Source organism: Argentina silus, assembly GCF_951799395.1.
Source record: "Argentina silus genome assembly, chromosome: 2".
Lineage (NCBI taxonomy): Eukaryota > Metazoa > Chordata > Actinopteri > Argentiniformes > Argentinidae > Argentina > Argentina silus.
Genome location: NC_139656.1, coordinates 10,205,965 through 10,230,973, shown reverse-complemented (window position 1 = coordinate 10,230,973; position 25,009 = coordinate 10,205,965). Strand labels below are relative to the sequence as shown.

The 25,009-nt window shown below is 43.0% G+C and overlaps 4 protein-coding genes across 7 annotated transcripts; 3 read left to right on the top strand and 1 right to left on the bottom strand.

The window, feature by feature from the left end:
* Positions 1–1,209: 1,209 nt before the first annotated feature.
* On the bottom strand, positions 1,210–4,650 carry ftr84 (finTRIM family, member 84). The gene is made up of 7 exons (XM_083692397.1): positions 4,006–4,650; positions 3,775–3,870; positions 3,447–3,680; positions 3,118–3,274; positions 2,970–3,026; positions 2,806–2,856; positions 1,210–2,704 (listed from the first exon to the last, which is right to left on the bottom strand). Exons 1-7 carry the CDS (start codon positions 4,579–4,581, stop codon positions 2,163–2,165), a joined length of 1,713 nt encoding a protein of 570 aa, XP_083548523.1. The 5' UTR covers positions 4,582–4,650; the 3' UTR covers positions 1,210–2,162.
* Positions 4,651–6,778: 2,128 nt separating this feature from the next.
* tppp2 (tubulin polymerization-promoting protein family member 2) lies at positions 6,779–9,640 on the top strand. 2 transcript variants are annotated; one of them, XM_083686954.1, is made up of 4 exons: positions 6,779–6,885; positions 7,909–8,100; positions 8,267–8,420; positions 8,629–9,640. In XM_083686954.1, the coding sequence occupies exons 2-4, from the start codon at positions 7,910–7,912 to the stop codon at positions 8,815–8,817; spliced, it is 534 nt and encodes a 177-aa protein (XP_083543080.1). In that variant the 5' UTR covers positions 6,779–6,885; position 7,909; the 3' UTR covers positions 8,818–9,640. The 2 variants fall into 2 exon arrangements, with proteins under 2 accessions (XP_083543080.1, XP_083543079.1); XM_083686953.1 differs by having other exon boundaries at positions 8,626–9,640.
* Positions 9,641–13,261: 3,621 nt separating this feature from the next.
* cbln18 (cerebellin 18) lies at positions 13,262–15,426 on the top strand. 3 transcript variants are annotated; one of them, XM_083664958.1, is made up of 6 exons: positions 13,262–13,378; positions 13,509–13,599; positions 14,149–14,277; positions 14,439–14,618; positions 14,769–14,900; positions 15,033–15,426. In XM_083664958.1, exons 3-6 carry the CDS (start codon positions 14,178–14,180, stop codon positions 15,338–15,340), a joined length of 720 nt encoding a protein of 239 aa, XP_083521084.1. In that variant the 5' UTR covers positions 13,262–13,378; positions 13,509–13,599; positions 14,149–14,177; the 3' UTR covers positions 15,341–15,426. The 3 variants fall into 3 exon arrangements, with proteins under 3 accessions (XP_083521084.1, XP_083521082.1, XP_083521083.1); XM_083664956.1 differs by having other exon boundaries at positions 13,509–13,659; XM_083664957.1 differs by having other exon boundaries at positions 13,305–13,659.
* Positions 15,427–18,595: 3,169 nt separating this feature from the next.
* On the top strand, positions 18,596–24,594 carry LOC310800932 (transgelin-like). Its single transcript, XM_083664821.1, has 5 exons — positions 18,596–18,783; positions 22,814–23,001; positions 23,159–23,330; positions 23,564–23,666; positions 23,898–24,594. Exons 2-5 carry the CDS (start codon positions 22,822–22,824, stop codon positions 24,043–24,045), a joined length of 603 nt encoding a protein of 200 aa, XP_083520947.1. The 5' UTR covers positions 18,596–18,783; positions 22,814–22,821; the 3' UTR covers positions 24,046–24,594.
* The last annotated feature ends 415 nt before the right edge of the window (positions 24,595–25,009 follow it).

Sequence of the window (25,009 nt, the reverse complement as noted above, 5' to 3'; positions counted from 1 at the left end):
TAATTTATAGTGTACATGCCCCACAACCATTTCACAGCCTCTAGCCTCATTGCCACTTAGTCTCACACAACCTACAAGATGTATTGTTCTGCTGCTCTTTTTTGTAAATTGCTATTTTGTTAATATTTTGCAATTCTGTAAATTTCTTATCAATATTTGCTCTTTGTTTTTTATGTCCATGCACCAACCTCATCAAGTCAATTTCCTGTATGTGCAAATATACTTGGCCAAATAAAAGAATTCTGATTCTGATTCTAGCCTGTAAGGGTTTTGCCTACCTATAATACTGGTAAGATTGAAGCCTGATCAAAAATTGTAAAGAGCTGCTCAGAGTCAGACAGCTTTGTACCGCAGTCTGTAATGATTTGTAGCTGTAATGGAACCCTGATACATTACGCTAACCTAGTTAGCCACCTTTGTATGCCTGGGGAGGAGGGGGAGACTACCCCTCTCACACCCTCCCACAAGCCCTCCCGTAAACCAAAACAACACTGTCCTGACTGTGGGAAGCAGTTCTGGGACAAGTTCAACGTGAAGAGAAGGCCTGCGTGTGTGTGAGAGAAGGCCTGCTACCATGGTTGCACCCTTAACAAACACACCAGGGTCCACTCCAGGGAGAGACCTTTCCACTGTGACTACTGTGGACAGATTTTCAAACTCAAAGACACCCGTGAGGAGGCATCAGATGTCCCACAGCAGGCAGGGGCCATGCCCTCTCACACATCCTCATCTCCACCTGCTCACGCAGCACTGCACTTGTGATGCTCCATGAGAATGAACACACGGAATTACTTATTTGTGAAGATGGGGCGTTATATATAGGGCATGTTTATATGTGAGAAACCTTCATGTGATTTATGTGGGTATTTATTTACACAGGGAACGCTGAGTTTCGAGAGGTGAAGTGGTGGATCTCTCCCATGGTATGTTTCCACATAAACAGTCTCAAATTACTTATGCGTCATTGCATGCTGTTGTATTTGTAGAATTCCATGTCCTTGATCCAAGGTGGTGGTTTGTGCATTTGAGTTGTCACTTTGATTGATTGAATGAAATAAAAAGTTCTGTGAATTGCCAGATATTAATTTCTTCTGTTCATATGTAAATTAGTATCAAACACTAGCTAAATGTTGTACATATTTCTCTCCATAACAGCAGTGTGTGATAGTATGATATTAGATAGATGGATAATTGGATACACATAATACCTTTTCATTTTGGTCATTGTGATATCTTTATTTGATACATTTACAACACAATTGATATTGCGTTCATTTGTCATTTGTACATTCATTCATAATTCCATATGATGCCATGGAAGAAAAAAGAACTGTGACGGGAAGCATTCATCCTCTCCACCATCCTTAATAATAGTTTGCTCAATTAAATTAAGTATGTTTTCTCTATCTAATGAAAGGACAATAACGTTTTCTTAACTCATTTACAATAATTACATGTCTACGGGCCAATTGCAACCAAACGATCTGATTTGCCGATTAGCTGAGTACTTACATCTAGTTACTTAATCCAGGGAGGAAGGGGATAGCAGGGAGAACAATGAGTGAATCAACTGCATGCGAAATTTAATTCACTTGCAACCAAAAAGCCTCCCAAATGTAGCTGAGGAACAGCTAGTCTGTGAGATATTCAAATGTATGAAATAGTTGACACAGGATTTTCTCCAACTATGATGGAAGGCACCAAATAGTACGGTTGAAAAGCAGTTTATGCCTGTTAGAGCGTCCACTGGAGAGGGAATGTTGCTTTCAAAATGTTTGGTAGGAACTGGATTATCTAATAAAGAGATGAGCCCGAAGGTTTATTCTAATTGATGCTCTAGTCGCAGGGGGAATCTTGGTTGCGATTAAGATAATCTTTTTCACATCTGTATCTGATTCAACAACAGACAGTTTATTGGCATCCCATCCCAGAATGTTGGTTGCAATTAACCCATAGAGTTTTAAACTCAAAGGAATCCTATGATTTCATGTGATTTGCAACATGCTCAACTCACCTATACTGTTAGTTTGTCATACAGTGTTTGATATACTATACTACAATATATTTCCATTTAGCATTGTCAAGTTTTTTTAATTTAGTCAATAGTGCAATTGTCTATATTGCATACTATTTAGGTTACACTGGACAGTGTTTGACTGAGCTCAGTAAGGGAGGAGGTTCTCCTTCAGCTGGCAGAGGGACACTGAGGAGCCCACACCAAAGCCTGCATACAGTGGCTCAGAGAACTGGGCCTGAAACCTATGGATCAGCTCCATGGCTTCTGACACTGAGTAAAAGGCCACTGTGTTGGCAGCATAGTCCAGGTACACACCGACCCGAGTGGCCCGTGGTGCCTCCGGCAGGTCTTTGTCCATTTTGTTATGCCAGGCAGAGTAACCTGAGTCAGAACAGAGCAGACTCCAGGACTTGTCATTGTAGCCCAGCAGGCTATGAGAATTCTTGCCCTTGCGGCTGATGCTCTTACAGGCCACCCCGATGGAGAACTCCCCACGCCACTCTGCCTCCCAATAGTACCTGAACCCACCCAGAGGCTCCCTGCACAGCACCTGGGAAAATCCGTCAAAGCGCTCAGGGTGGTCTGGGTAAAACTGGATTGTCTTCTTTCGAGTCACTCTGTGGTTGCCCTCAGACAGAACCAGCTCTTTATAGGCTGTGTTTGGGTCAAAGGTGAGCCGACAGGAATCTGAGTAAATATTATAATATATTATTAAAATATAGTATTATATTATCAACATACATTTCATGGTATATAATATTGACAAAGCAGGAGACAGACAAACTCACATCTCAAGAAGTCAGCTCTAGTTTGAGGTTCCTGATAATCCCTGGAAGGAGCTGTATTACAGTAGAAAGTAAGAAAAAGTGCACTCATACGTAACCTACAAACACTTTGACAGCATTAGAAAAGGTAACACAATAAACAAATATGAATCCTCATAAATATGTACCTTTGAGACGTTTCTCTCCATTTCTTGGAGAAAGTATGTACACAGGAGTGTCACTTACTGTGAATGTAAAATTGTAGATGATTAATAACATGAACTATTATACTTTAACAGCAATGCTGTAGGCATCTTTTAGTCCTGTTAGACTAACCTGTCTTGGAGATTTTGCTCAGTTCCTTCTTACAGATGTCATCTACATGCTCCTTCATGTCAGTGGCAGTCTTGGTCACCTCCCCGAAGGAGAACTGTGGGTTTATCAGGACTTTGGGCACCATGGGCTCAGGAGGGACACACAGCGTTGGGAAATTCTATATGACCCCCAAGACAGAAACTCAATATCAATGATTTGAAAGTTAAAGTCAAATACACAGGAATACATAAAAACAAATATATATATATATATATATATATATGTTTATACTCATAGTTTTGTATTTATCTTTTTGGAACGTGAATACTAGTTATTGTGTCCCTCCCTACCTGCAGGAAGTGGATGTTGTCCTCAGTGTCGAGGATCTGGCGTAGCTCTACGTCCCTGCGCTGCAGCTCCAGGATCTCCTGCTCCAGCCGCTCCACGTAGCCCTCGGCCTGCGCCATGGCTGCCTGCATGTTGGCCTTGATCAGCTGGGTGACCTCGGCATGCCAGCGCTCCACCGCCTGGAGCATTTCATTGAAGATCTTGTCACTGTCTGTCAACGCCCGCTGGGCACCGCTCTGAGGAGAGGGGAGTTAAGATGTTCCATATAAGTACCTCCATATATAAAGTACTATCTTGTCATGTGATGTCTCATCAGTAAATGTACCTTACCTTGAGAACATCAACATTGTGTCTCAGCTCCTGCAGCTCCTTCATCCTCTCCTGAATGATGTGCTGAACCTCAGACTGGGTCACCACCAGGACCTTCTGTGAGGAAGAAGAGGAGGACAAACAGATAGACAACTAGTAAGTAGAGGAACAAATGAGTTGTGTTTCTAATGTACTGGTGATAGTAGGTAGTCAGTGAATGTAGTTTGTTATATAGTATGAGGGTAGGCTGACCTGTTTCTCTGTGCGCTCCTCCTCGGCTGAGATTATGTTGTGGCCACGGTGTTCTCTGACAGTACACAACACACAGACACACATCTGATCCGAGCGACAGAACAACTCCAGCCCTTTCTCATGCTGGGGGCAGATCTTCCTGTCCAGGTGACCCGTTTCGTCCACCAGTTTGTGCCTCTTAAAGGTGGCTGACTCATAGTGGGGCTTGACGTGTGTCTCGCAATAGTAGGCCAGGCACATGAGGCAGGACTTGACAGCCTTGCTGCGACGGCCTACACAGAAGTCACACAGGGAGTCCCTCTGGAGGTAGGGGAAGGGCGTGAGCTCAGGGAGATGCCGGCGCTCCTGGGTCACATTGGGCACGTTGCGCCTCAGCACAGGGCGGGGGGTGAAGGTGGCCCGGCACTGGGGGCAGCTGTACACCCCGAGGTGGTCATACTGATCCCAGTAGATTTTGATGCACTCTAGGCAGTAGGTGTCTCCACATGGGATGGAGACAGGGTCCCGCAGTACGTCCAAACAGAGAGGGCAGTTGTCGACCTCCCCGGGAGGGAGAGGGAAGCTAGAGTCAGCCATAGTGCTGCAGGAGCAGACTGAGGCACAGGGACTAGAATCACAGAAGAAAACTTTCTGACCTGTGTTCAATGAGAGTGAAATAAAGTGAGAGGCCAGCCGCTCCCACTAGTATTTAAAGGTGAGCTTGTGTTTTAGTGTAAACAATCATGAGGGAGGCCTTCCCACACACACAAGCATTTTCACTACCTGCATGAAACTGGGAGATGACTGTGACTATGGTGGAATCTACTTACCACACAGAAACAGACTTGTTGTCCTTCTGTTGTACAGATACAAAATGGTAATTGAAGGATGTGATCAAAACACAATTGTTTACGTTGGTGAAAATTGAGAATTTACCAGAAGAGAAGCAAATATGACATTGCAGTAAATATTGTAAATATTTTATGATCTATGCCACAAACGATGCACAGGTTTTTGCTATTGATACATCAACAACAGTTCTATGATGGCTGATGATGTCAAAACACCCTGTCCTGATTTTCCTTTGTATTACACATGGGCCAAAGTACCAGCATGTGTACTGTATGCACATAGGACAAAATAGTGAGTCTTACAGTAAACATCCCTAAGGACAAGGTCAAGGCCTGTCCCCCAGGACAAAGCATGCCCTCAGAATTACTCACTGCTACTGTTACATTTGTAAGTGTTAAAGTTTGCTTTATAACATAGTTCTACTGTGGTTCGATGGTTGACTCAAGAGAGATCATAACACAACATATTTAACATTTTCATAAGCACAATGGTAATCCACACAAAATGGTAATTTGGCTGTGAAATGTACTCCCACCATAATAAAATATAATATTTTTTATTATATATTTCCCTTTCCCCATCATCCCAGAAAAGGAGACACTGTGTAAAACTGCGCAGGTTAGAAGATTTCATCGGTTTTAAGATATATTAGCAACACACATCTCGATTATAAATCATTTTTTTTAAATGTTTTTATCATGCTCAAAATTGGAGTTTAAATAGCGATATTCACAGTCTCCTTTGGAGCTTTCTATACAAGTGTTCTATGTTTGTATTGTAAACTTTATTTTCCACACAAAATGAAACATATGAGGATTCATATATTTATATATTTAGATTTCATGATTGGGGAAGAGTTCATTTTTGGAGGCAGAGTGGTTTTATTTGTTTCTGCCTTTTTCCCAAAACATGATTCAAGTACTCCACAGAAAGATATATTTAAAAAATTAACTCTGCCTGTAATCAATTTGACCAGTGTCAGCTGGCTTCTATAATGGCTATCCTGCAGAGTATGATATTACCATTTAAATTGTAACTGAATAATCATATTTGAATTCACTATAGATGTCCCCTCTATTTAAAAGTAAATTCAAAGCATGAATAGAACATTTATAAACCTGAGTTTGTTGCCACAGTGGTACAGGTACCACAATAAGCCACTAGAGGGTGTATTTGTGAAAATGTGATGCGATTACTGCTCAACATGATATAATGCCAATTTGTTTCTATCAAAAATGTGTCACTCTATTAATACCCTTTCACACTTATACAGACATAAAACATGTCCTGTAGATTCCAAAGATATTCATCTAATAATTCATAATGAGTGGTCTCTTTGCTTCATACATTTGATATTGACAGTGTAATAAAGTGAATAGTTGCCACTATATCTGACTCTCAAATGGTATTTTCCCTGTTTTTACTTTCCTTAAAAAACTAAAACAGTCTGTAAATCAACAACTGCTGTTCTTACTGCAGAAATAACATCAGTAATAACATAAGCAACACACTGATATTTGCGCCATAAATTTAAAAAATTTAACACTCTAACTTTAAACTACAGTATGACAATATTATAACAGTGTTAACATGGATTTAATATACAAGATATTAGCTTTTCATGTATAATACTCCCAGCATTTATTCTGCTGCTTTCCATCTTCTCCAAGACAAAGTGTGTCTTGTGTCATTGGACAGACAGACAGAGAACAGGGCGTGGTCGACCCTGCTGTGAGCCAAACCATAAAGGATGGAGAGAGGAGGCAGTGAGGAGGAGAGAAAGGGAGGGGGGAGGATTGAGACAAGGGGGAGTGAATGATAGCGCATGCGTCTAAGAGACGGGGTGCATATGATGTCATAGCCTGTGCTGGTCTGTACTCTCTCCCTCTTCTGTCTCTCTCTCCCTCTTCTGTCTCTCTCTCCCCCTCTCCTTCTCCATCGCTCTCATCATTGTGAGATAACTGCGGTAGGGGCTAAGAAGAGGAGGAAGACACAGCATCACCACAGACATCCCCAGCATCATCGCTCAGCTTTTCTTCACCATAACAGGTACAGTTTACAATGTTTTTAATTTGACTGTGTGTTAGTCTATGCATGGACCAAAGACAACGACTACACAGAACAATGTATTCTGCACATCGCATATGAAGCTGGACAGTTTGTATGACACCATGTCATGCTCTCACAGTCCTTCTTATGGTTTTGTTCTCTCTCATACTTTCTTCCAGGCGTAAACATCAGCTAAGATGCATTCTCAGGCTAGATTTGAGAAATCTGTTATTATGTTATAAGGCAACATTGCGCACATCTTTGTGTTTACCTTGGGAATCATTCTGTATTTTGAAATACACAAAAATATTATTAAATAAATATCAATTAACACTTTGATTATCAAATACCACACATGGCATAGTTTTTCCCCTTATTGATATGGATGCGTTTCTCTTGTCTGTTATTGGGATGTAAAGATAGGTGTTATGCATCTGTTTTATTCTAGTCTTCATGATAGATTGGAAACTCATTATAAAATAGATAAAGTGAGTTGTCTGACTGATGTTTTTTCCCTAATAACATTTCTACCCGACAACAGGCTGCTTTCCAGCTATGAATACATCATGCAACCTTATTAAATTAAGTAGCTCTCAGAGAGTAGCTGAACCAACAATAACAGCTCAAGATGGATGAATATGAGTGTGTGTCCATTTCAAGTGAGAGTGGCCGCCATTTATTTGAGGGGTGGGGAATCAATCCAACTAATGGAGTCATTAAGGTTTGTATGTATGTAATAACCAGAGGACATAGAGGGCAGAAAATCTCGCCTAAATTACCAAATGTCTTCCAATACATCCTCATTTATCAGACTGCTGCTGTCTCAGTTGACATACTATGTTCCTACTTTCTTGAAATTATATTCTAATATACTGTAGTTTTCAGGATTATGGCAAAGCAGTTTATCTTGATTCATCTTGCAGCACATCTCCATCTCCATCATTTCCCTCTCATCCACTCTCCATCATCCCTCTCTTTTTTTTCTCTTCTCGTTCTGTGTTTCCATGTGTGTCTATGGGCCAGCATGGCAGAGGGCTCAGTGTCTGTGGAGGAGGTGGAGACCTCTTTCAGGAAATTTGCTGTTCATGGGGACACCAAGGCCACAGGGAAGGAGATGAATGGCAAGAACTTTGCCAAACTGTGCAAGGACTGCGGCATCATAGATGGCAAGAACATCACTTCCACTGATGTGGACATAGTCTTCAGTAAAGTCAAGTGAGACACCATCCCCTTTTCTGCTTCCCACACTGACAGAGCTTGTAGTGCATCAAAGACACTAAAAGACAAAAAGATAACCTTGTAAAGCGACACTATAACTACAATGAAGCACTTATTTTGCTGTGCTTTTTCTTTCAGTATTGCTTTTTTTTGTGTGTTATAGGGCAAAGACAGTTCGTGTGGTCACATTTGAGCAGTTCAGCCAGGCTCTGACTGAGCTGGCCCCTAAGCGCTTTAAGGGGAAGGGCCAGGAGGAGGCGCTGCAGCAGCTCTACGGCCTCATTGCAGGGAAGGAGCCTGCCAACATGGGCGTCACCGTGAGTGTCACCAAAGGCTGTTAATTTTACCATGAGAGAGAGAGAGAGAGAGAGAGAGAGAGAGAGAGAGAGAGAGAGAGAGAGAGAGAGAGAGAGAGAGTGTGTGTGTGTGTGTGTGTGTGTGTGTGTGTGTGTGTGTGTGTGTGTGTGTGTGTGTGTGTGTGTGTGTGTAATTCCTTCTCTCTCTCATTTCTCCTGCTCTTAGAAGGTGGCAAAGGCATCAGCAGTGGACAGACTGACAGATACAGCCAAGTTCACCGGTTCACACAAGGGGCGGTTTGACGAGTCGGGCAAAGGAAAGGGCAAGGCTGGACGAGAGGATGTCCTCGACACCAGTGGCTATGTGGGTGCATACAAGGGCCAGGGGTCCTATGAGGACAAGGTCAAAGAGGCATAGGAAGGATAGAGGGAGTGAGAGAGATACAAAGACCCTGTAAAACCTCTAAGAGAGAGACCCCTAAGAGACTATATGTTCTATTGTGTAAATGAGTGCCCACGCTGCATGGGTAGGATGGATTGGTCAGTCACTAGATCCTATAACATGATGATTACTATGCAGTTACAGGATGAGGTTGGGGTGAGTGGTATTAGAATAGAGAAAGGGGAGTGTACCTGAATAGAATAGAAGACCAATGCTTTGTTAAAAGGAAATATTTCGAAGGAACCAAATCACTTAGAATAAACCCTCGCTCCTGAGACCTCCATTCCGACCCCAGATCCTGTCTCTTCCAGCATCATTAATGCTTCAATACACCTCTAACACAGGAACTCACCAAACTCTGTAGTACTACTTCACACATTGTGCCTTATCATTGAGGTTGCTACTAACACAAATGCCCTGGTAATATGCACTGCTTTCACCCACAGCCTTCTCAACCGATCTCCTTAGCTCTGCTTTGTGACTGCTATATATGGTTCTGTAGATAGATGAATGGATGCTATGCATTAATATACAGTATAAATAGATTACATGATAAAAGAATAATGAATACAAATCAATAGCAAGATAAGATAAGACAGTGCTTAGCTTTTGATGACCAAATGAAGAGGGAATAAAAGGCAGATGAGGACTCTCCTCTACTCCTTTCCTTTCCTCTTCTGAGAACATGAGTGCATGGATTGTTCTTTTGGAGTACTGGGAGTTCTCCTGACTACACTGCATTGTCTCCCTCTAGGTTGTTGTTCTGTCCCTCATCACTGTGCCTTTGTACAGTATCTGTGTCTCACTGCATTCTAAAGAGTATGTCAACATTGAAATAAATGTATGAGCACCTATCCTGAGCTAGTGAGAGTGATGTTTCTGTGCACGCACGCACGCACACACACACACACGCACGCACGCACGCACGCACGCACGCACGCACGCACGCACGCACGCACGCACGCACGCACGCACGCACGCACAGTATCAAAGGTATTGAGGATTAGCAATATTAAGGGATTAGCGTTATTCCATGGGAACTGCACCTCCAACACTACAGTACATGTCCCTAATACCCTTACAACAAAGCCAGTCTGCCTCCCCCGTGTCTTCACACACAATGACAGGTGGGGTGCTTCAAGGCTATAAATTGAGGGAGGATGTCCCAAAGACAAGTCATTCCCTGTCTGAGACCTGTGTCGAGTTGAGAGATGAGAGGTGAGACTCATAGCATATATTGTACAGTACTGTACATGTATGTTGCTTAGGATGGAATAACGCAACTTTGGGGTTGCATGTGATATTCATATGATGCTCAGTAATAGTGTGTTAGTCTCTGTGTCTTGTCTAGACTAATTTATGTTGGAATGACATTTTTTGGGCCAAGTATTTTCTAACACACTGTGGTCTTGTGTACGCAGATAGTGTATAAGAGAAAGACATCAGACTCTAATGCCCTGTGTCTGTGTATGTCTGTGATCTGTCCACTGTGTTAGGTATTGTGCTGCTTTGTGTGTTTGGGACTGCCCTAGGGCAGGGCAACTGGACGTACTCATGGAATGGACCAGGAGGTACAGATGACCCAGCTCCAGAGAACTGTAAGAAAGGGAGAGAAATAGATATGGAGGAGAGGATAAAGGGTCTTTATAATAGTGTTTCTATTGGCCTGAGTGTTTGTGAGTCATTGTGTGTGTGTGTGTGTGTGTGTGTGTGTGCGTGTGCAGCATGTCTGACAGACCCAGCGTCCTGTGGTTGCTGTGTGATGCAGAAAGCGATGTGGAGGATGCAGCACTATTTTAACACTACTCTGAACCAACTAGAGAGAAATGTGGAGACAGCCCAGGCTGCATTGTCTGACATTAAGGGTAAGAGTTTTATCCATGCCTGTATATCTGTGTGTATCCTCTATCAGGAGCATATACAACGTCCTTCTAGATGTGTGTGCTCTACCAAGTATCATGCTATGAACTAATCAAATGTCTTCAATGCCATAAAGTCATTCTCAACTCCTCCCCACTATTTGCTGTATTTCTGATCTTTATTCTATCCTGCTACCTTTCCCTCTGTTTCACCCTCTCTGTGTGTAGCGAGTCGTACAGCCTTCTCAGTGGCTCTGACGCGCTGGCGGAGGTGTGTGGGCCCGGTGAGGGATCAGATCACAGTGGCATACGAGCATGTGTTCATTAACCTGGGCCAGGCCTACGACGTGTCCTCTGGGGTGTTCACCGCACCACACTCAGGCATATACAGCCTGGCGCTGACCGTGTGGAGCGATGCCGGCTCCCCCGGTGCCGTGCTGGCCGCCTGTGCCAGCCTGTACCACAATGACCACAGCCTGGCCACTCTGCAGGAGCATAACCGCCAGGACCAGGAGGACACGGCCAGCACTGTCCTGGCCCTGCAGCTGCAAGCTGGGGACACCGTGTCTGTTCGCCTGCCCCCTGGCTGCTTCCTGTGTGATGATCAGAGCCACTACAACACCTTCAGTGGCTTCCTGCTCTACACCACAGACTGAGGAGAGGTCACTGACAGACTACAGCTCAAGTCACTCTTCATGATTACTCTCTCTATCCTCTCTGACTCTGTCACACACACACACACACACACACACACACACACACACACACACACACACACACACTCTTGCTCTCTCTCTCTCTCTCCAATTTGGTTCATGCTCCAGATTCCCTCTATCCAGGCGTGTGTAAATGTAGTGAATACATTTACACACTGTAGTATTGAATTAATTTACTACCAGACCTGGGGAAATCACTTTAATACAAATGTATTTGTGAAAAGATACAGTTGTACACTGTATGTACACTTTATGTTTCCTTTCAATAAACTACAGTGATGAAATAATATCTGACAGTTTGCTCCATTGTAGTCTCTGTTTCTCATTCACAATAAGAACTAATAATGAACAAAAACACTTGTCCAGAGCATATACTGTACTCGAGGTTAACTTAATGTGCCAGACAATAGATAAGCAATAAAGTTTTTGTTGCAATGTCATACAGTACATACAATACGGTATATTGACAATCCTGACAACACCCACATAAATGGGTTTGGTGAATCATTGTTGGTGTGCTGCATCCAAGTGTTCCTATGCAACAGATTGTACGCTCAGAAATATTTATAGGCTTTCATGAAAATTGTTCTGGGGAATATTGTAAAGCAATGAAACACCAAAGCAGTGTTGCCCTGAGAACTACACCCAGGAGACACACACACTATCCTGACATTGAATCCTGATTATCAACTAGGATGAGTCTACTTTCCGATTCACAACATAAAGAATACTTGTATTAGAAGACTTGCATTCTTCATAACAACAAACAGGCAGAAATACTGTATGACCTACACTGCATGTCACACCTCCACATGGTCACTATTTGAAACTGGATACTAATGGTGTCCCTCATGGGTCCAGAGGGAATGTTTGACAATGACCCCTATGCTAAGCACATGTTTACAGGACAAAGATGCTGACTGTGGTCTGTGTCAGTGAGCCGGATCTGTGATTAGATAGATATGTGGATATCTGATTAGGAAATCACAATAAACCATTTGCTGAAGGAACATTAACAATGGTCAATGCCTTCCTCTCATGCTTAGATCTAGCTGATATACAGCTGTGCTTTGAGACCTTTTGATCTGTTCATTATGGAAGACATTGCCAACTAAATGGATGGCATGACCAATCAAAATTACTTAACAATTCACTTCAATTCTTTTTCCTTCATTCATTTATTATTCTGTGAGAGTAAATGTCTGTTAATTTTAGAGTGTAATTCAAACTGGGTAAATGAGTAAGCTTGTAGCCTGACTACTGCCATTTCACTGGAATAGCGGCCCTTTGTACAGCTCTTATATTACATGACAGAGAGATAAGAGTACTATAATGTAACACCACCATTTCCTGATCTCTAATCTGGTTATTGTTTGAGTGCTGAGGTAATAAATGAGGAGAATGAGAGCAGTTCTACAGATCCATCAGCTTCTCTTTCTCGCCAGGATTCTCATAGAGCGGAAAGGGATTATAACACTGAGAGCCTGATGTCCATGGATTTATCCCAGGCTCGGCATCCTTGTTTTAGCTCAGCCTGTGCCAGCTTTCAGAAGATCCCAATCTGAGAACAATGTGCCACTCCAAACCCTTCACTGGGAATGAGGAGGAGAGGGCACATGGGAAAACTAGTCAATTTGATCCAGTATTATCACTTCCCTATTGAAACCCAAGAGCAGTGGGACAGTGGGACAACCAGGAGAAACCACTCAGATCATAGACAACAACCTCACTGATCCTATCTGTCAACCTAACACCACTGACCTAATAACATACACAGATATCTAGCTGTATATACACATTGGAGGGATTACTGTTGATCCTCTGGCGTCCTGTCCTCACACCTAGTTTGGATGTCCAGCCCAGGGACCTAGGATTGGAAGTGTGTGTGTGGAAGGGGAATTGGGGAATTATGTCACCAACGTCAGGGTGGGTCACAAAAAAGGACCCCCACCCATCGCTGAGGTGAGTCCACCTACTCTACACCTGCAATAAAACTGACCTCAGAGAGCCTGTTTGACAGTCTGTCAGTGAGTTTTGGCCTGCCTGGCACATCCTCTCTCTCTCTCTCTCTCTCTCTGTCTCTCTCTGTCAGGTCTTGGCAGTGTTGGTGTGAGTGAGTGCTGACCGCTGCATATGCTATTGGTGTGTTGGTGTTCTGGACCAGTGTGCTGCCTTGCCCAAAGGTGAGGATTAGTGGACTAGTGGTGCGAACCAGAGGAGTAGGGTTTATTCATACTGACATAGTAAGTACAGTCTGATTACAGAAATATGTGGTTTTGCTCAATACAAGGTTTAGCTAGTTGTTATTACTAGCAATCCAGACATCTCATTAGGCATTTATTCAACAACATGCATTGCGTTTTGCTAAATGATAATGTGCAACTGTTTGTGATATTAATTGTTTTGTTTCATCAAACACTGTTGAGTAATAATAGTGGTCTAACATCTAAGTGAACGCTAATTGACTCAAGTCTACATTAATGTAATCACGGGACACAAAATCTAATCTTAGGAGAGTCTGATTTAATGACGAATGTTGATTGAATAACAAAGATAAGGAAATAATCTGAAAGATATGTTTTTGATGTGTTGTTCATGAATTGGATGATGCGTTGCCGAATTGACGGAATTCTGATGACTTTAATCTGTTGTGTCAACAAGGAAATACAATTCTGGTGATTCTAGACTATTCCACTGTGTTAATTTATAGACTCTACAATTTCTCTCCACAGATTTACTGACTATCCAGTGTGCTGTCTCCATGTGGACAAAAATGAGAGCTGTAGTGTCCACTCTGTTCCTCTTGGGGGCACTGTATCTCAGTGTGAGAGTCCAGGCCTCCATCCTGAGCGATGTAGCAGGTAGAGCATCATCAAGTTGTCTGAGTAGCCATGAGTATCTCTAAATATTACAATGAATATTACAATATCACACACATCCCAGTAAGATGAATGTTACAACCCTCCTTCTATCTACCTCATCCCAATGACCCCCCCCCCCCTCCCCCTCTGTGCCTGCTCAGTGGAGTGGGAGGGGCCCCTTCCGTGTGGCCGCTGGGACTGTGAGTGTGTGTTTAAGCACCAGCGGGGCTGTTGCTGTGCTGCGGGGCAGCTCCATGAATTGGAGGAGCAGGTCTTTCTACGAACAATAGACCTGTGGAATGGCCTGTTGCAGCTCAACAACACCATTGAGGAGGTCACAGGTACTGGGACAGGGAAGAGAAGAGAAGGGAGGGGAGAACTCACAGCTAACAGAGGCAAGGGCCACTAATAACACACACTTCACCATAACTGACCTTGTCTGTCTTTCTTTCTATCTATCTGTCTGTCTGTCTCTCTCCCTCTCTTGTCAGGTAGAACGACAGTAGCTTTCACAGCCTCTATGACTCCCAGAAGCAACTGTTTTGGCCCCTTCACCAGCAATGTGCCTATTCCCTACAGTGTCATCTCCCTCAACTATGGCAGTGGCTATAATCCTGCCCTAGGTAAGCATATACATTAACTGAATACACAGTAACACAATACACACACCATACTTACACAATACTCTATAACAACCCAAAGTTGGATATTCATCCTATGCCTCCCTTTGCCACTGCCCATGTCCTACTCCCTAGGTGCATTTACGGCCCCCTGCGCCGGCCTCTACTCCTTCTCCTTCACAGCCTACTCCCAGATGGGCTCGGCTGGCCGGAGGCTCTACCACAAGGTGCAGCTGATGAGGAACGGGGAGGTGATGGCGTCTTCTTGGGAGGACAACAGGGAGGACTCTGAGGACAGTGGCTCCCAGAGCATCCTGCTTCCTCTGGAGAGGGGAGGCCAGGTCTATGTAGAGCTGCTGTCTGGCAGACAGCTGTGTGGGGACCTCAAGGGCCACAACATCTTCTCTGGCTACCTGCTGTACCCCACTGAGGCCAGAGGCTGACACAGAGACACACTGAGAGACACACAGAGGCAGACATACTGTACACATCCACGCTTACACATACTTAACAGTTGATATACATGTAATGTATGTAAATGCAATTTAAGCTTTATTGAGACAATTCTTCTCACAAAAACAATGTTTGCAATTTTTGAAAAATAAAACATGTTTTCACTGTATGCAGCATACTGTATTGATTCATAACACACAGGACTGGAATTCTTTGTTAGGCTACAAGGTCAAGGGTATTGATCATGAAATGTGTTAAATCATTAAAACTAATCATTAACCTGAACAGTGTAACAATTTAATCACTCTATTCTGGGTGCTACATTATCCCTTGGTGGTCGGGAATGATAATCTCAACTTTTAAATGCTAAATAAACAGAGTAAAAACACTCCTACCACTAGCTCAAGAAAACCCTCTGTGAGAGGACTGTTTACTGTCTTATCCCTAACTCAGAGCCCATACACATGTGGAATGTCTCCCCTCTGTGTCTACTTGGACCATTCACAGGCAAATGTTTCCCATGTTCACACACAGAGCCAGCTTATCTCTCCTGAGCATGTGCGTACCCCACTATGTTCCTTTTGTATGCAGTAAATGTAAAGTATATGTCCTCTTATTAACAATAGTAACATACTGTATCTTTTGGCCATGCTAGCCACATTTACATGACATAGATCAGGCTTAGAATACCCTGGGCCTGGAGAGCCGCAGCGTCAGCAAGATTTAGGGTCAGCCATGTACTCAGATATCTGATCCAATTCATCATGGTCCTCATTGGACCAATCAGGCATGTCCACATACAGTGCCCTGCGTAAGTAAGAGTGAAGCATTTTTTATTCTTTTGGCTCTACACCCCAAAAGGTTGGATTTTAAATCAAACAATTACGATGAGGTTAAAGTAGAGATTCTCAGGTTTTATTTTATGGTATTTGTGTACATATTGGTTTTCACCATTCATAAATTACAACACTTTTTATGCATAGTCCCCCTATTTTATAGTACCCAAAAGTAATGGGCTAATTGGCTTGACAGGTGTTTCTGGTAAGTCAGGTGTGTTCCGTCACATCATTTGTGCAGGCATAAGAGAGCAGAATGCGTAGTATTGATTCTAGGCTTTGGATTTGCCTTTGGAGTTCGCTACTTACATTAGATTAGATTAGATTAGATTCAACTTTATTGTCATTGTGCAGAGTACAAGTACAGAGACAACGAAATGCAGTTAGCGTCTAACCAGAAGTGCAAAAAAGCAGAAAAGTGCAGTGTGAACAGTATATTAGATTAGGTTAGATTAGATTCAACTTTATTGTCATTGTGCAGAGTACAAGTACAGAGACAACGAAATGCAGTTAGCGTCTAACCAGAAGTGCAAAAAAGCAGAAAAGTGCAGTGTGAACAGTTTATACAGGTAGTGCAGTATATGTGCTGTATAGTAGTGCAGTATAGTATAAGTAGTGCAGTGTAAGCAGTATATGAATTAGCAGTAGCATTATAAGCAGAATAAATAGAATGCAGTATGAACAGTGTAAGCAGCATATGAGCTGTATGGGCAATGCAGTATAAGCAGTATATATGTATTAACAGTAACATTAGAGTAACCAGCTAGCTAATTGCCCATGATTATGTTTACATCTTCATCCTGGTTGGGTGCCCGCTATTGGCTGTCTTTTCCATGTGGTAATGTACCAGAGTTGTGATCAGTTCATGAACAAACATTGATGATTAGTCTTGAGTCTTTTTGCCTGAGCAGACAGAGAATTAAAGTGTCAGTAGTTAGTAGTTAGGCAAGCAGTATTAGGCAAGTTATAATCATTCAAATATTGCCAAATTACCCTGGTATATCTTGAGATTCGTCCGTAAAATTGGCTGGCAGAAGATCATCACTTGAGACCAGATGATCAATCAGTCTGACCACTTTTGGAGATAATAATAACACAGTACAAAGATCGAATTTGTAGGACTTTCACGCTTATATAGTGAAGGAATTTCACTCTTGTGAAATAATGTCCTGCAGTTTCAAAAATGATTTGTCAAGCAACAAGTTTATTGTCCAAGCAAAATCCAAGCAGTCCAGCAGTATCATACAGTGCACAGCATATACTGGGTAAAGAAAGGCAACTCAGTTATACTTTATTATATACAAGAGACCACAGTGGCCACCTGGAGGTGGGCAGTGGTTAACAATAGGAGGGGGCAAAGTCAACAGGGCTTTGTCATTCAGCATCAGGCAACAAAAAGTTGTTGGTCCTGCTGATCAATAGCCAGGCAACTCGTTGATCAAGGGCTTTGTCAGTCAGTACAGGCAGTCTAGTCATTGGCCATGGCTTTGTCAGTCAATGCCTGTAGCAGAGAGTTCTCATGACTGACTAGCAGACCCTTTCTTATCCTAATGCCTGTAGAGACATAACCACATTTCCTTACAGTAACGAGCAGTCCTAGGTGAGTAGAGACGACTTCAGGGGAGGAGGGAGCAGGGAGGGAAGGGGGAGAGACAGGCATTGTTTTGTTTTTTTTGTTTAGAATTAGGAGGGTACTCAATCTAGGCCGTAGATTTCCGCAATCCTGCCTACTGCCAGTTTAAAAGATCTGTTTTTAGAAAAATGTTCACAAATAAGTGGTGCCTACAAATTGTGTAGGACTTTTTAGGGTCGCATACAAAAAAGCAGCTCCTCCCTCACCAGAGATCGATTAACTTCACAATTTTGAGGTCTGGCCCATGCTCTATCATTCTCATTCATAATTGTCTCTACTGGGCTTCTCTCATGTGGAAAGATAGCATTCCATGGCTGCCAATCTTTTTTTTTCACGATGAACTTCATCGGCCACAAAAAACACCAAATTCATAAAGGCAATACAAAACTTCCCTCTACCAGTGCCTCAATACCCTCTCTAATTACTGTATGCATCTCCCTCCCCCTGTTGATCCAAACCACCATACTCTCTACTTTATTCCTCCCCCATCCCTCTTTTCCTCTGTTCTCTAGACTGAGTGGTATAGGGAGAAATTTGGAGAATTCCTCTGACTGACCAAACCAAGCCCTTTGGCAGCGTGCCCTCTCTCCCTGTCCTGTTCCCAAATAAGGAGGTACATTAAGAGTTGACGAAAAGAGAGAAAGAGAAAAGGGTGGGTCAAATAATGAAATAGGAGGACAGGAAGCTCATAGAAAATGAGAAAAAAATGGTCTATATCCTTTTAGGGCTGTGGTTTCCTCCCTCCCCTTCTTTCCTCTCCTCCCCTCTCTCTCTCTCTTGCTCGCTCTTTCTCTTGAATGTGGTGAAGTCATTTCAGAAGAGTGTTTAATTTATTTTTAAGCCGGCACTCCCTGAGAGTGGACTCTGTACTCTGCCGTAAAGAGGAAGAGACCAGCACACGGAAACACACGGCCAAAGCAACCTAGACTCTTCTCAACACCTTTACATCTCACAACAAAATACTGTAAGTACATGCCTGTCTGCTTAAAAGCATTGTCGTGTAAAAGAGTGCAGTGACTATAATAGCATACTTGTAGTATTCATAACGTTGAATTTTCTTTATCTAACATTGTCAAAATGGTGTCTTTGGCTTGCCTGGGAAGTTGCTTCTGACATTGCGCTATAGTTTTGGTTAGTTCCTTATAGGTTTATATCTATACTGTAGAAGAGGGCAAAAGGGGTGTAGACATACTCACTTGGAGAAAACTTGATGCTATCTATTTTACATTTTGGATCTAGATTTGACTGGTCTCTCTCTCTCTCTCTCTCTCTCTCTCTCTCTCTCACACACACACACACACTGTCCTTCCTTCTTCTCCTACTCTGTCACTGCATGACATGTATTTAAGTCATTCATTCCCTAAAATTTAATAAACCCCAACAGAACGATGCAGAAATTTCCACCCTCTCAGTTCCTGTCTACATATGTCTGGTCCTCCCTCTGCCCAGATAGTGTCTATCACAATTGAATCTGTTCTATCAGATCCATCTCTCAGCACTCTCCCTCTCATTCACTCCCCTTCCAACTGCATGCTCCATGAAGTAAGATGGCTTCATGGAATGCTACAGGGCCCTGCCGATGATATACGGTGTGTGCTATATCTTTTAAATGGAGACAGTGTATATCAACATGTGGTCAGTGTTGTATAATATATGGCCCCTCCTAACGTACTGAATGTACACCCAGTCTGGAGAGGAGATGTGGGAGTGTAACTGTGTATGTGTGAGGGTTTGTATGAACGACGTTGGTATGTTCATGGGTGAAGATAATGGTTCATGTCTCAGTGAATAAACTCATGATCAAGCCCTGATAACCTGATAAAATGACATTAAGATAACATTTATTCAGTATGTAACAATTTATCTATATTTAAGAAAGGATCCAGAGCACAGATTAAGTAATGAGAGGCAGAGACTACTGGTTGAGGTGGAAGGTTGAGGGCCTCTGCAGCATCAGACTGGTAGTTAGATTGAGACCTGGGCCTGTTGCAGCAGGCCTCTGGCACTGGGAAAAGCTTAAGGCTGTCAGGATCCAACAGGTCTATCCTGCCCTCCCCCACTGACATTCAAATACAAAAACAGGTTAGACTGAGAACCCCCTCCTCCTTCCTCTCAGCCCTTCCAGGGATAATGGATCACTCATGGATGTATTCGGCTCTGCCTGTGGCCAATCATGCGCAGACATTTTCACATAGGCAAATGTTAGCACCAATGACTGCGCCTGTTTACCCCTGATACTCCTCATTAGTCAATCAAGAGTCATTTTGTTCTGATAAGGTCTGATCCAGCCGGTATTGTGCCTCTATAATGAGTTGACGGGTGATGTTCTCTCTGGGCATGCTAGGACTACTCCGGGGCAGATCCTCAGATTGAGACACTGCTGCTCAGATTGGTTAGAGGGGAATTTGGAATTTGTTATTGTATTTACAATGGTTGTTGTTACAAACTGTCTCTGGTTGTAACATAACTTGTCTGTCAGATAGAACAACAAGTCTCTCCTCCACATCCCCATAGAATCACTGTAATAACTGCTCTGCTAGTGGAGAGAGACACATGAAACTGACTGCTGCTGGCAGCTGGCAGTGTGGAAGTCATTTGCTACTGGAAGGCAAATGAAGTATTAGGGAGTAATGAATTATCTGATTTAGAACAGATTAACAACACACACACACACACACACACACACACACAAAACACACACACGCAAACATTGAGGCAAACACAAATTGAGAAAACTCTGTTGTGAAAGAATTTGAGATAGGGTGTGGCCGAAACAGAATAATACTAACTCAATAGATTGCACAAATACTGCACAAGCATGGCTAAACTTAAGTGCTGGACTCAGTTTGAGACACAATACACGTGTGTGTGTGTGTGTGTGTGTGTGTGTGTGTGTGTGTGTGTGTGTGTGTGAGCGTATGTGTGTGTGTGTGTTTGTATTGTTGCTAAGGCCAGAGATCATTAAGAATATCTCAATCTCACAGATGTTTCTTTCACACTGCACAATAACAGGAAGCAGAGCATTGAGGTGCAGGACAGAATGTGCGCCCTAGTTGCTTGTCAGTGCACTCTTGCAACATCACATACAGTACAAGTGAGAAAACAAACACATGTACCTGCATGCTATCACAATGATAATACTTGCCTTCCTTCATATGCAAGTCTGCACACACACACACACACACACACACACACACACACACACACACACACACACACACACACACACACACACACACACAGACACACACACATTTAAACACAAGCAGTGCCTCCACCCCTTTTCCAAACACATTATAAACTTGCTTGTCCTTTGTTTTTGTACATTGATAATCTTAACAGCAAGATCAAATATGTGACATCATTATACTAATGTGTCAGTATAAATCAATCATTTTTGATTACTGTCACCTCAGTGTTTACTCTTGTGGCATGCACTTGCATGAAGAGAAATTAAATAGAAGAGGGGTGGAGCCTGTTGCTATTACTGTAATTGTGGACAACTCTAATAATATCTGCTCTTACTGTACTTTCTGCAAACATGAGAAACTTGATAAATACTGTTTAGCTGATATATTCACTCTGCTTCAGTTTGAGCCATGCAACCAGATCATGAGTATTGCTATCATATCTGTGTATGCTGACATTTATCTCAACAATCTCATCCAACATGATAAACCATGCATTTAACCCCAAAGATTGGGAGGACTAGGTCATTAGATTTGCCTGTATTATTTTGCTATGCTGATGGGGTACTTTGACACACAGAACACTCAGACTAACAGACAGACTAACCCTAACCCAGGTTAACAAGAGTAGCTAGCTACCTTTGTAAGACAGTGAGAAAGGAAGTGACAGAGTAGACCCAGGAAAACAAACAGGATGCAGAGAGCAGGGTGTGGCTGGGGAGGAAGAGGAAGTACTTTCTGTATGAGCCAACCTGGAGGAGACTACTTAAAACTTTCACCCTCAGGACAGAAAATGGTTATGGTTAACATTAATTTAGATTCTATTTAGTCATTTTGAGTCCAGGCACTGTTGTTGACCTATCCCTGTCCTGTCCCTGTCCAGTCCCTGTCCAGTCCCTGTCCTGTCCTTGTCCTAGTAGTCAAGTGGGGAGGCATTTACATAGATTCAGAGCTACTGTCTCATACTTAGGGACCTTGTTTTTTTTCTTGTAGTTGCATCCTCTAGCACGACATAGTGCCCTCTTAACCATGTCTCAACCATGTCTTGATACACAAGTTGCAGACCCGTAATACTCACAATAGTTTAACAAGAATGCATATAAATGTGTCTTTTAACGATGCTCATAGGCAGATTCCAATCATATAAGCAATGTGAATGCAGTGTGGACATCTGTTGTTAACTGTCTAGAGTGTGGATACCGCCTTGAGGATAAATTGTGAATAACATGTTGATAATGTAACAGGTCAGGTAGTCAAGAATTTCTCAGGTCCTTCCTGTATGAAAAATGTTTAAAAGAACACCACCAATCTCTCACGGAGAGCATGTTTTCTGCGTTTTAGAGATATGAAAAACGTGATGGCTTGTATAAGTTTTGAACTTTGGACACGCTTGTTTATTCCATAGGACTGCAGTCACATGGGCCTGACATACTGTACACACATACACATACCAATTATGTCTTACACAGATAGAGAGAGAGAGGGAGAGAGAGAGGGAGAGAGAGAAAGAGAGAGAGATCAGCAGACTCTGATTACAGGCCTGTTTGTCTTGACTCAGGGCCAGTTTTCTGGGTGTGGGCTGGGCAGAGACCTGAATGTGAATGCTGTTCCATCTATATAGTGTCCCAGTTGAGCCACAACACAGAAGGAAACTAAAGAGTTAAATTGCCACTGTTACACGTGGATACACTGTCACAGATATCATGGAATGCTCTATCAGCCAATCACATGTTTATTTTGCTAAACTGTATAGATTGATAGAGAGATACACTATATCATGCTTAAATGAGATCTCCCTCCCTGCAGGAACAGCAATGGCAAACAAAGGTCCCTCCTACGGGCTGAGCCGTGAGGTGCAGAGTAAGATTGATAAGAAGTATGACCAGGAGCTGGAGGAGAGGCTGACTGAGTGGATCATGGCTCAGTGTGGCTCTGGTGTAGGCCAGCCTGAAGCAGGCAAGACCGGCTTCCAGAACTGGCTCAAGGATGGATGTGTGAGTGCCTGTCCACTTGATACTCCATGTAGCTGTGTGTGTGTATGTGGGTGCTTGTATGCATGTTTGTTTGTGCAGATATGTTAGTCTCAGTCTTTCACAGGTATTTATTTTACTCCCTTTCTTCCTCCCCCTCTGCCTCTACTTCCCTCTCCAGGTTCTGAGTGAGCTCATCAACAGTCTGTTTACTGGGAACAAGCCTATCAGGAAGGTTCAGAGCTCAAGCATGGCCTTCAAGCAGATGGAGCAGATCTCCCAGTTCCTAAACGCTGCTGAGAAGTATGGGATCACCAAGACTGACATGTTCCAGACAGTCGACCTCTGGGAGGGTAAGTCAGAGAGATGCCTCCATCTGTGCCCTTGTCACCAAAGTTTACTTATCATTTAATCAACAGCTCAAATAGAATGATAAATATTCAGATACTGGTGAAATGTACTGTTAATTGCTTATATGTTAACCTAGTGATACTGTACAGTAGTTGTTGTCCTTTCCCAGAACCTCACCATCATTATTGTGTGTTGGTGTGTGCTGAGTTAATGTGAGACTGCTGTCTGGCCGCAGGGAAAGACCTGGCTGCAGTCCAGAGGACCCTGATGGCCCTGGGGAGTCTGGCTGTCACCAGGGATGATGGGAATTACCGTGGTGACCCCAGCTGGTTCCATAAGTGAGTCAGGCCACCTTCCCTGTCCTCTCCAGAGTAACTGACATCTCAAGTACAGCATGGATAGCTGTCTTGCCATACAACTGTTCTCTCAAAGCTTTCTGTATATCCCCATGTCATTTTATTTAAATATGGGAAACAGTCTGAATGTCATTTTGGTTTAAAAACATGAATGCTTGTCTGTGTGTGTGTGTGTGTGTGTGTGTGTGTGTGCGTGTGTGTGTGTGTGTGCAGGAAATCGCAGGAGAACAGGCGAGAATTCTCAGAGGACCAGCTGAATGAGGGCAAGACTGTCATCGGCCTGCAGATGGGCACAAACAAAGGGGCATCTCAGGCTGGTATGACAGGCTACGGGCAACAAAGGCAGATCCTGAACCCATAAAAGACGCCAATGCCCTCTCGTCCCAAACCTGAGTACACTCCTCCCTCCTCCCTCTCTTGGCCAATCACTGAAGAGGAAGAAGCTGTCTGTTAACATAAACAAACAGGAGGCATACGACCAGAACTTCATCAAAACCAAACTGGACCAAAACAGGGACCAAAGAGAATACACCATAGAAATATACACACACTGCACAGATACACAATGCAACAAACATTAACATGGTGACCAAAGTCTGTAAAATGTCCTGTTTTGTTACCAACAAGACATGCTGAACAAATAGATAGAGCTACATAAAGAAACATACATTTCATTTAGAGACTGCTTTCAATGCTGCACTCTATGTTTGATGGTAATAAGTATAAGTGTTAAAAGAGATGTTGCTAGAATATGGTTTGCTGGGTTTGTACTGGGAAAGCGGCAGTAAGGTGCTGTCAATCTCCCACTTCTTAATCAAGATGTTGGGCCACCTTTCCAGAACTCAGTATTTTTGTACATTGTATGATAATAATTAATGATTCTGAAATAAAGTTCAGTTTGATTTTAAAAGCTTCTCATTCTTTACAACACAAAGAGATCAATGAACCAGGAACAGCAGGCTCTCTTAGTATGTGCAAGATGGATACTGAGAGGTGCGTAGCTACAGTGAGGCAAATGCAACAAGAGTAGGTTAGCATCGCCCCTCTCCCCTGGCCTTACTGCAGCCTGTTGGTCATTAGCCGATGGCACAACTCTGTGGTGGGACCCTTCTCCATGCTACTGGAGACATAGGTATGAGATAAGGAACGTTTTTATGATGGAAAATAAAAAATCTGCCAATGAAGAGAAGGAGGGAGAGAGGGGGGTATTGCCTAACTGGATCCTTTAACTGCTGATAATAAGTCGTTCTGACAGGACAGACTCACTCTGACTGCCAGCACAAGGCTTGTATTTGCTGGGGCAGGAAGAGGGGGAACGAGACAGA

Coding starts and splice junctions, on each gene's coding strand:
- ftr84 (XM_083692397.1), bottom strand. CDS start 4,581: ATGGCTGACTCTAGCTTCCCTCTCCCTCCCGGGGAGGTCGACAACTGC. Junction 3,871..4,005: donor AGGAGCGCACAGAGAAACAG/GTCAGCCTACCC, acceptor TCTTCCTCACAG/AAGGTCCTGGTGGTGACCCA. Junction 3,275..3,446: donor ACAACATCCACTTCCTGCAG/GTAGGGAGGGAC, acceptor GGGGTCATATAG/AATTTCCCAACGCTGTGTGT.
- tppp2 (XM_083686953.1), top strand. CDS start 7,910: ATGGCAGAGGGCTCAGTGTCTGTGGAGGAGGTGGAGACCTCTTTCAGG. Junction 8,101..8,266: donor ATAGTCTTCAGTAAAGTCAA/GTGAGACACCAT, acceptor TGTGTGTTATAG/GGCAAAGACAGTTCGTGTGG. Junction 8,421..8,625: donor CTGCCAACATGGGCGTCACC/GTGAGTGTCACC, acceptor TCCTGCTCTTAG/AAGGTGGCAAAGGCATCAGC.
- cbln18 (XM_083664958.1), top strand. CDS start 14,178: ATGTGGACAAAAATGAGAGCTGTAGTGTCCACTCTGTTCCTCTTGGGG. Junction 14,619..14,768: donor CACCATTGAGGAGGTCACAG/GTACTGGGACAG, acceptor CTCTCTTGTCAG/GTAGAACGACAGTAGCTTTC. Junction 14,901..15,032: donor TGGCTATAATCCTGCCCTAG/GTAAGCATATAC, acceptor CCTACTCCCTAG/GTGCATTTACGGCCCCCTGC.
- LOC310800932 (XM_083664821.1), top strand. CDS start 22,822: ATGGCAAACAAAGGTCCCTCCTACGGGCTGAGCCGTGAGGTGCAGAGT. Junction 23,002..23,158: donor ACTGGCTCAAGGATGGATGT/GTGAGTGCCTGT, acceptor TTCCCTCTCCAG/GTTCTGAGTGAGCTCATCAA. Junction 23,331..23,563: donor GACAGTCGACCTCTGGGAGG/GTAAGTCAGAGA, acceptor GTCTGGCCGCAG/GGAAAGACCTGGCTGCAGTC.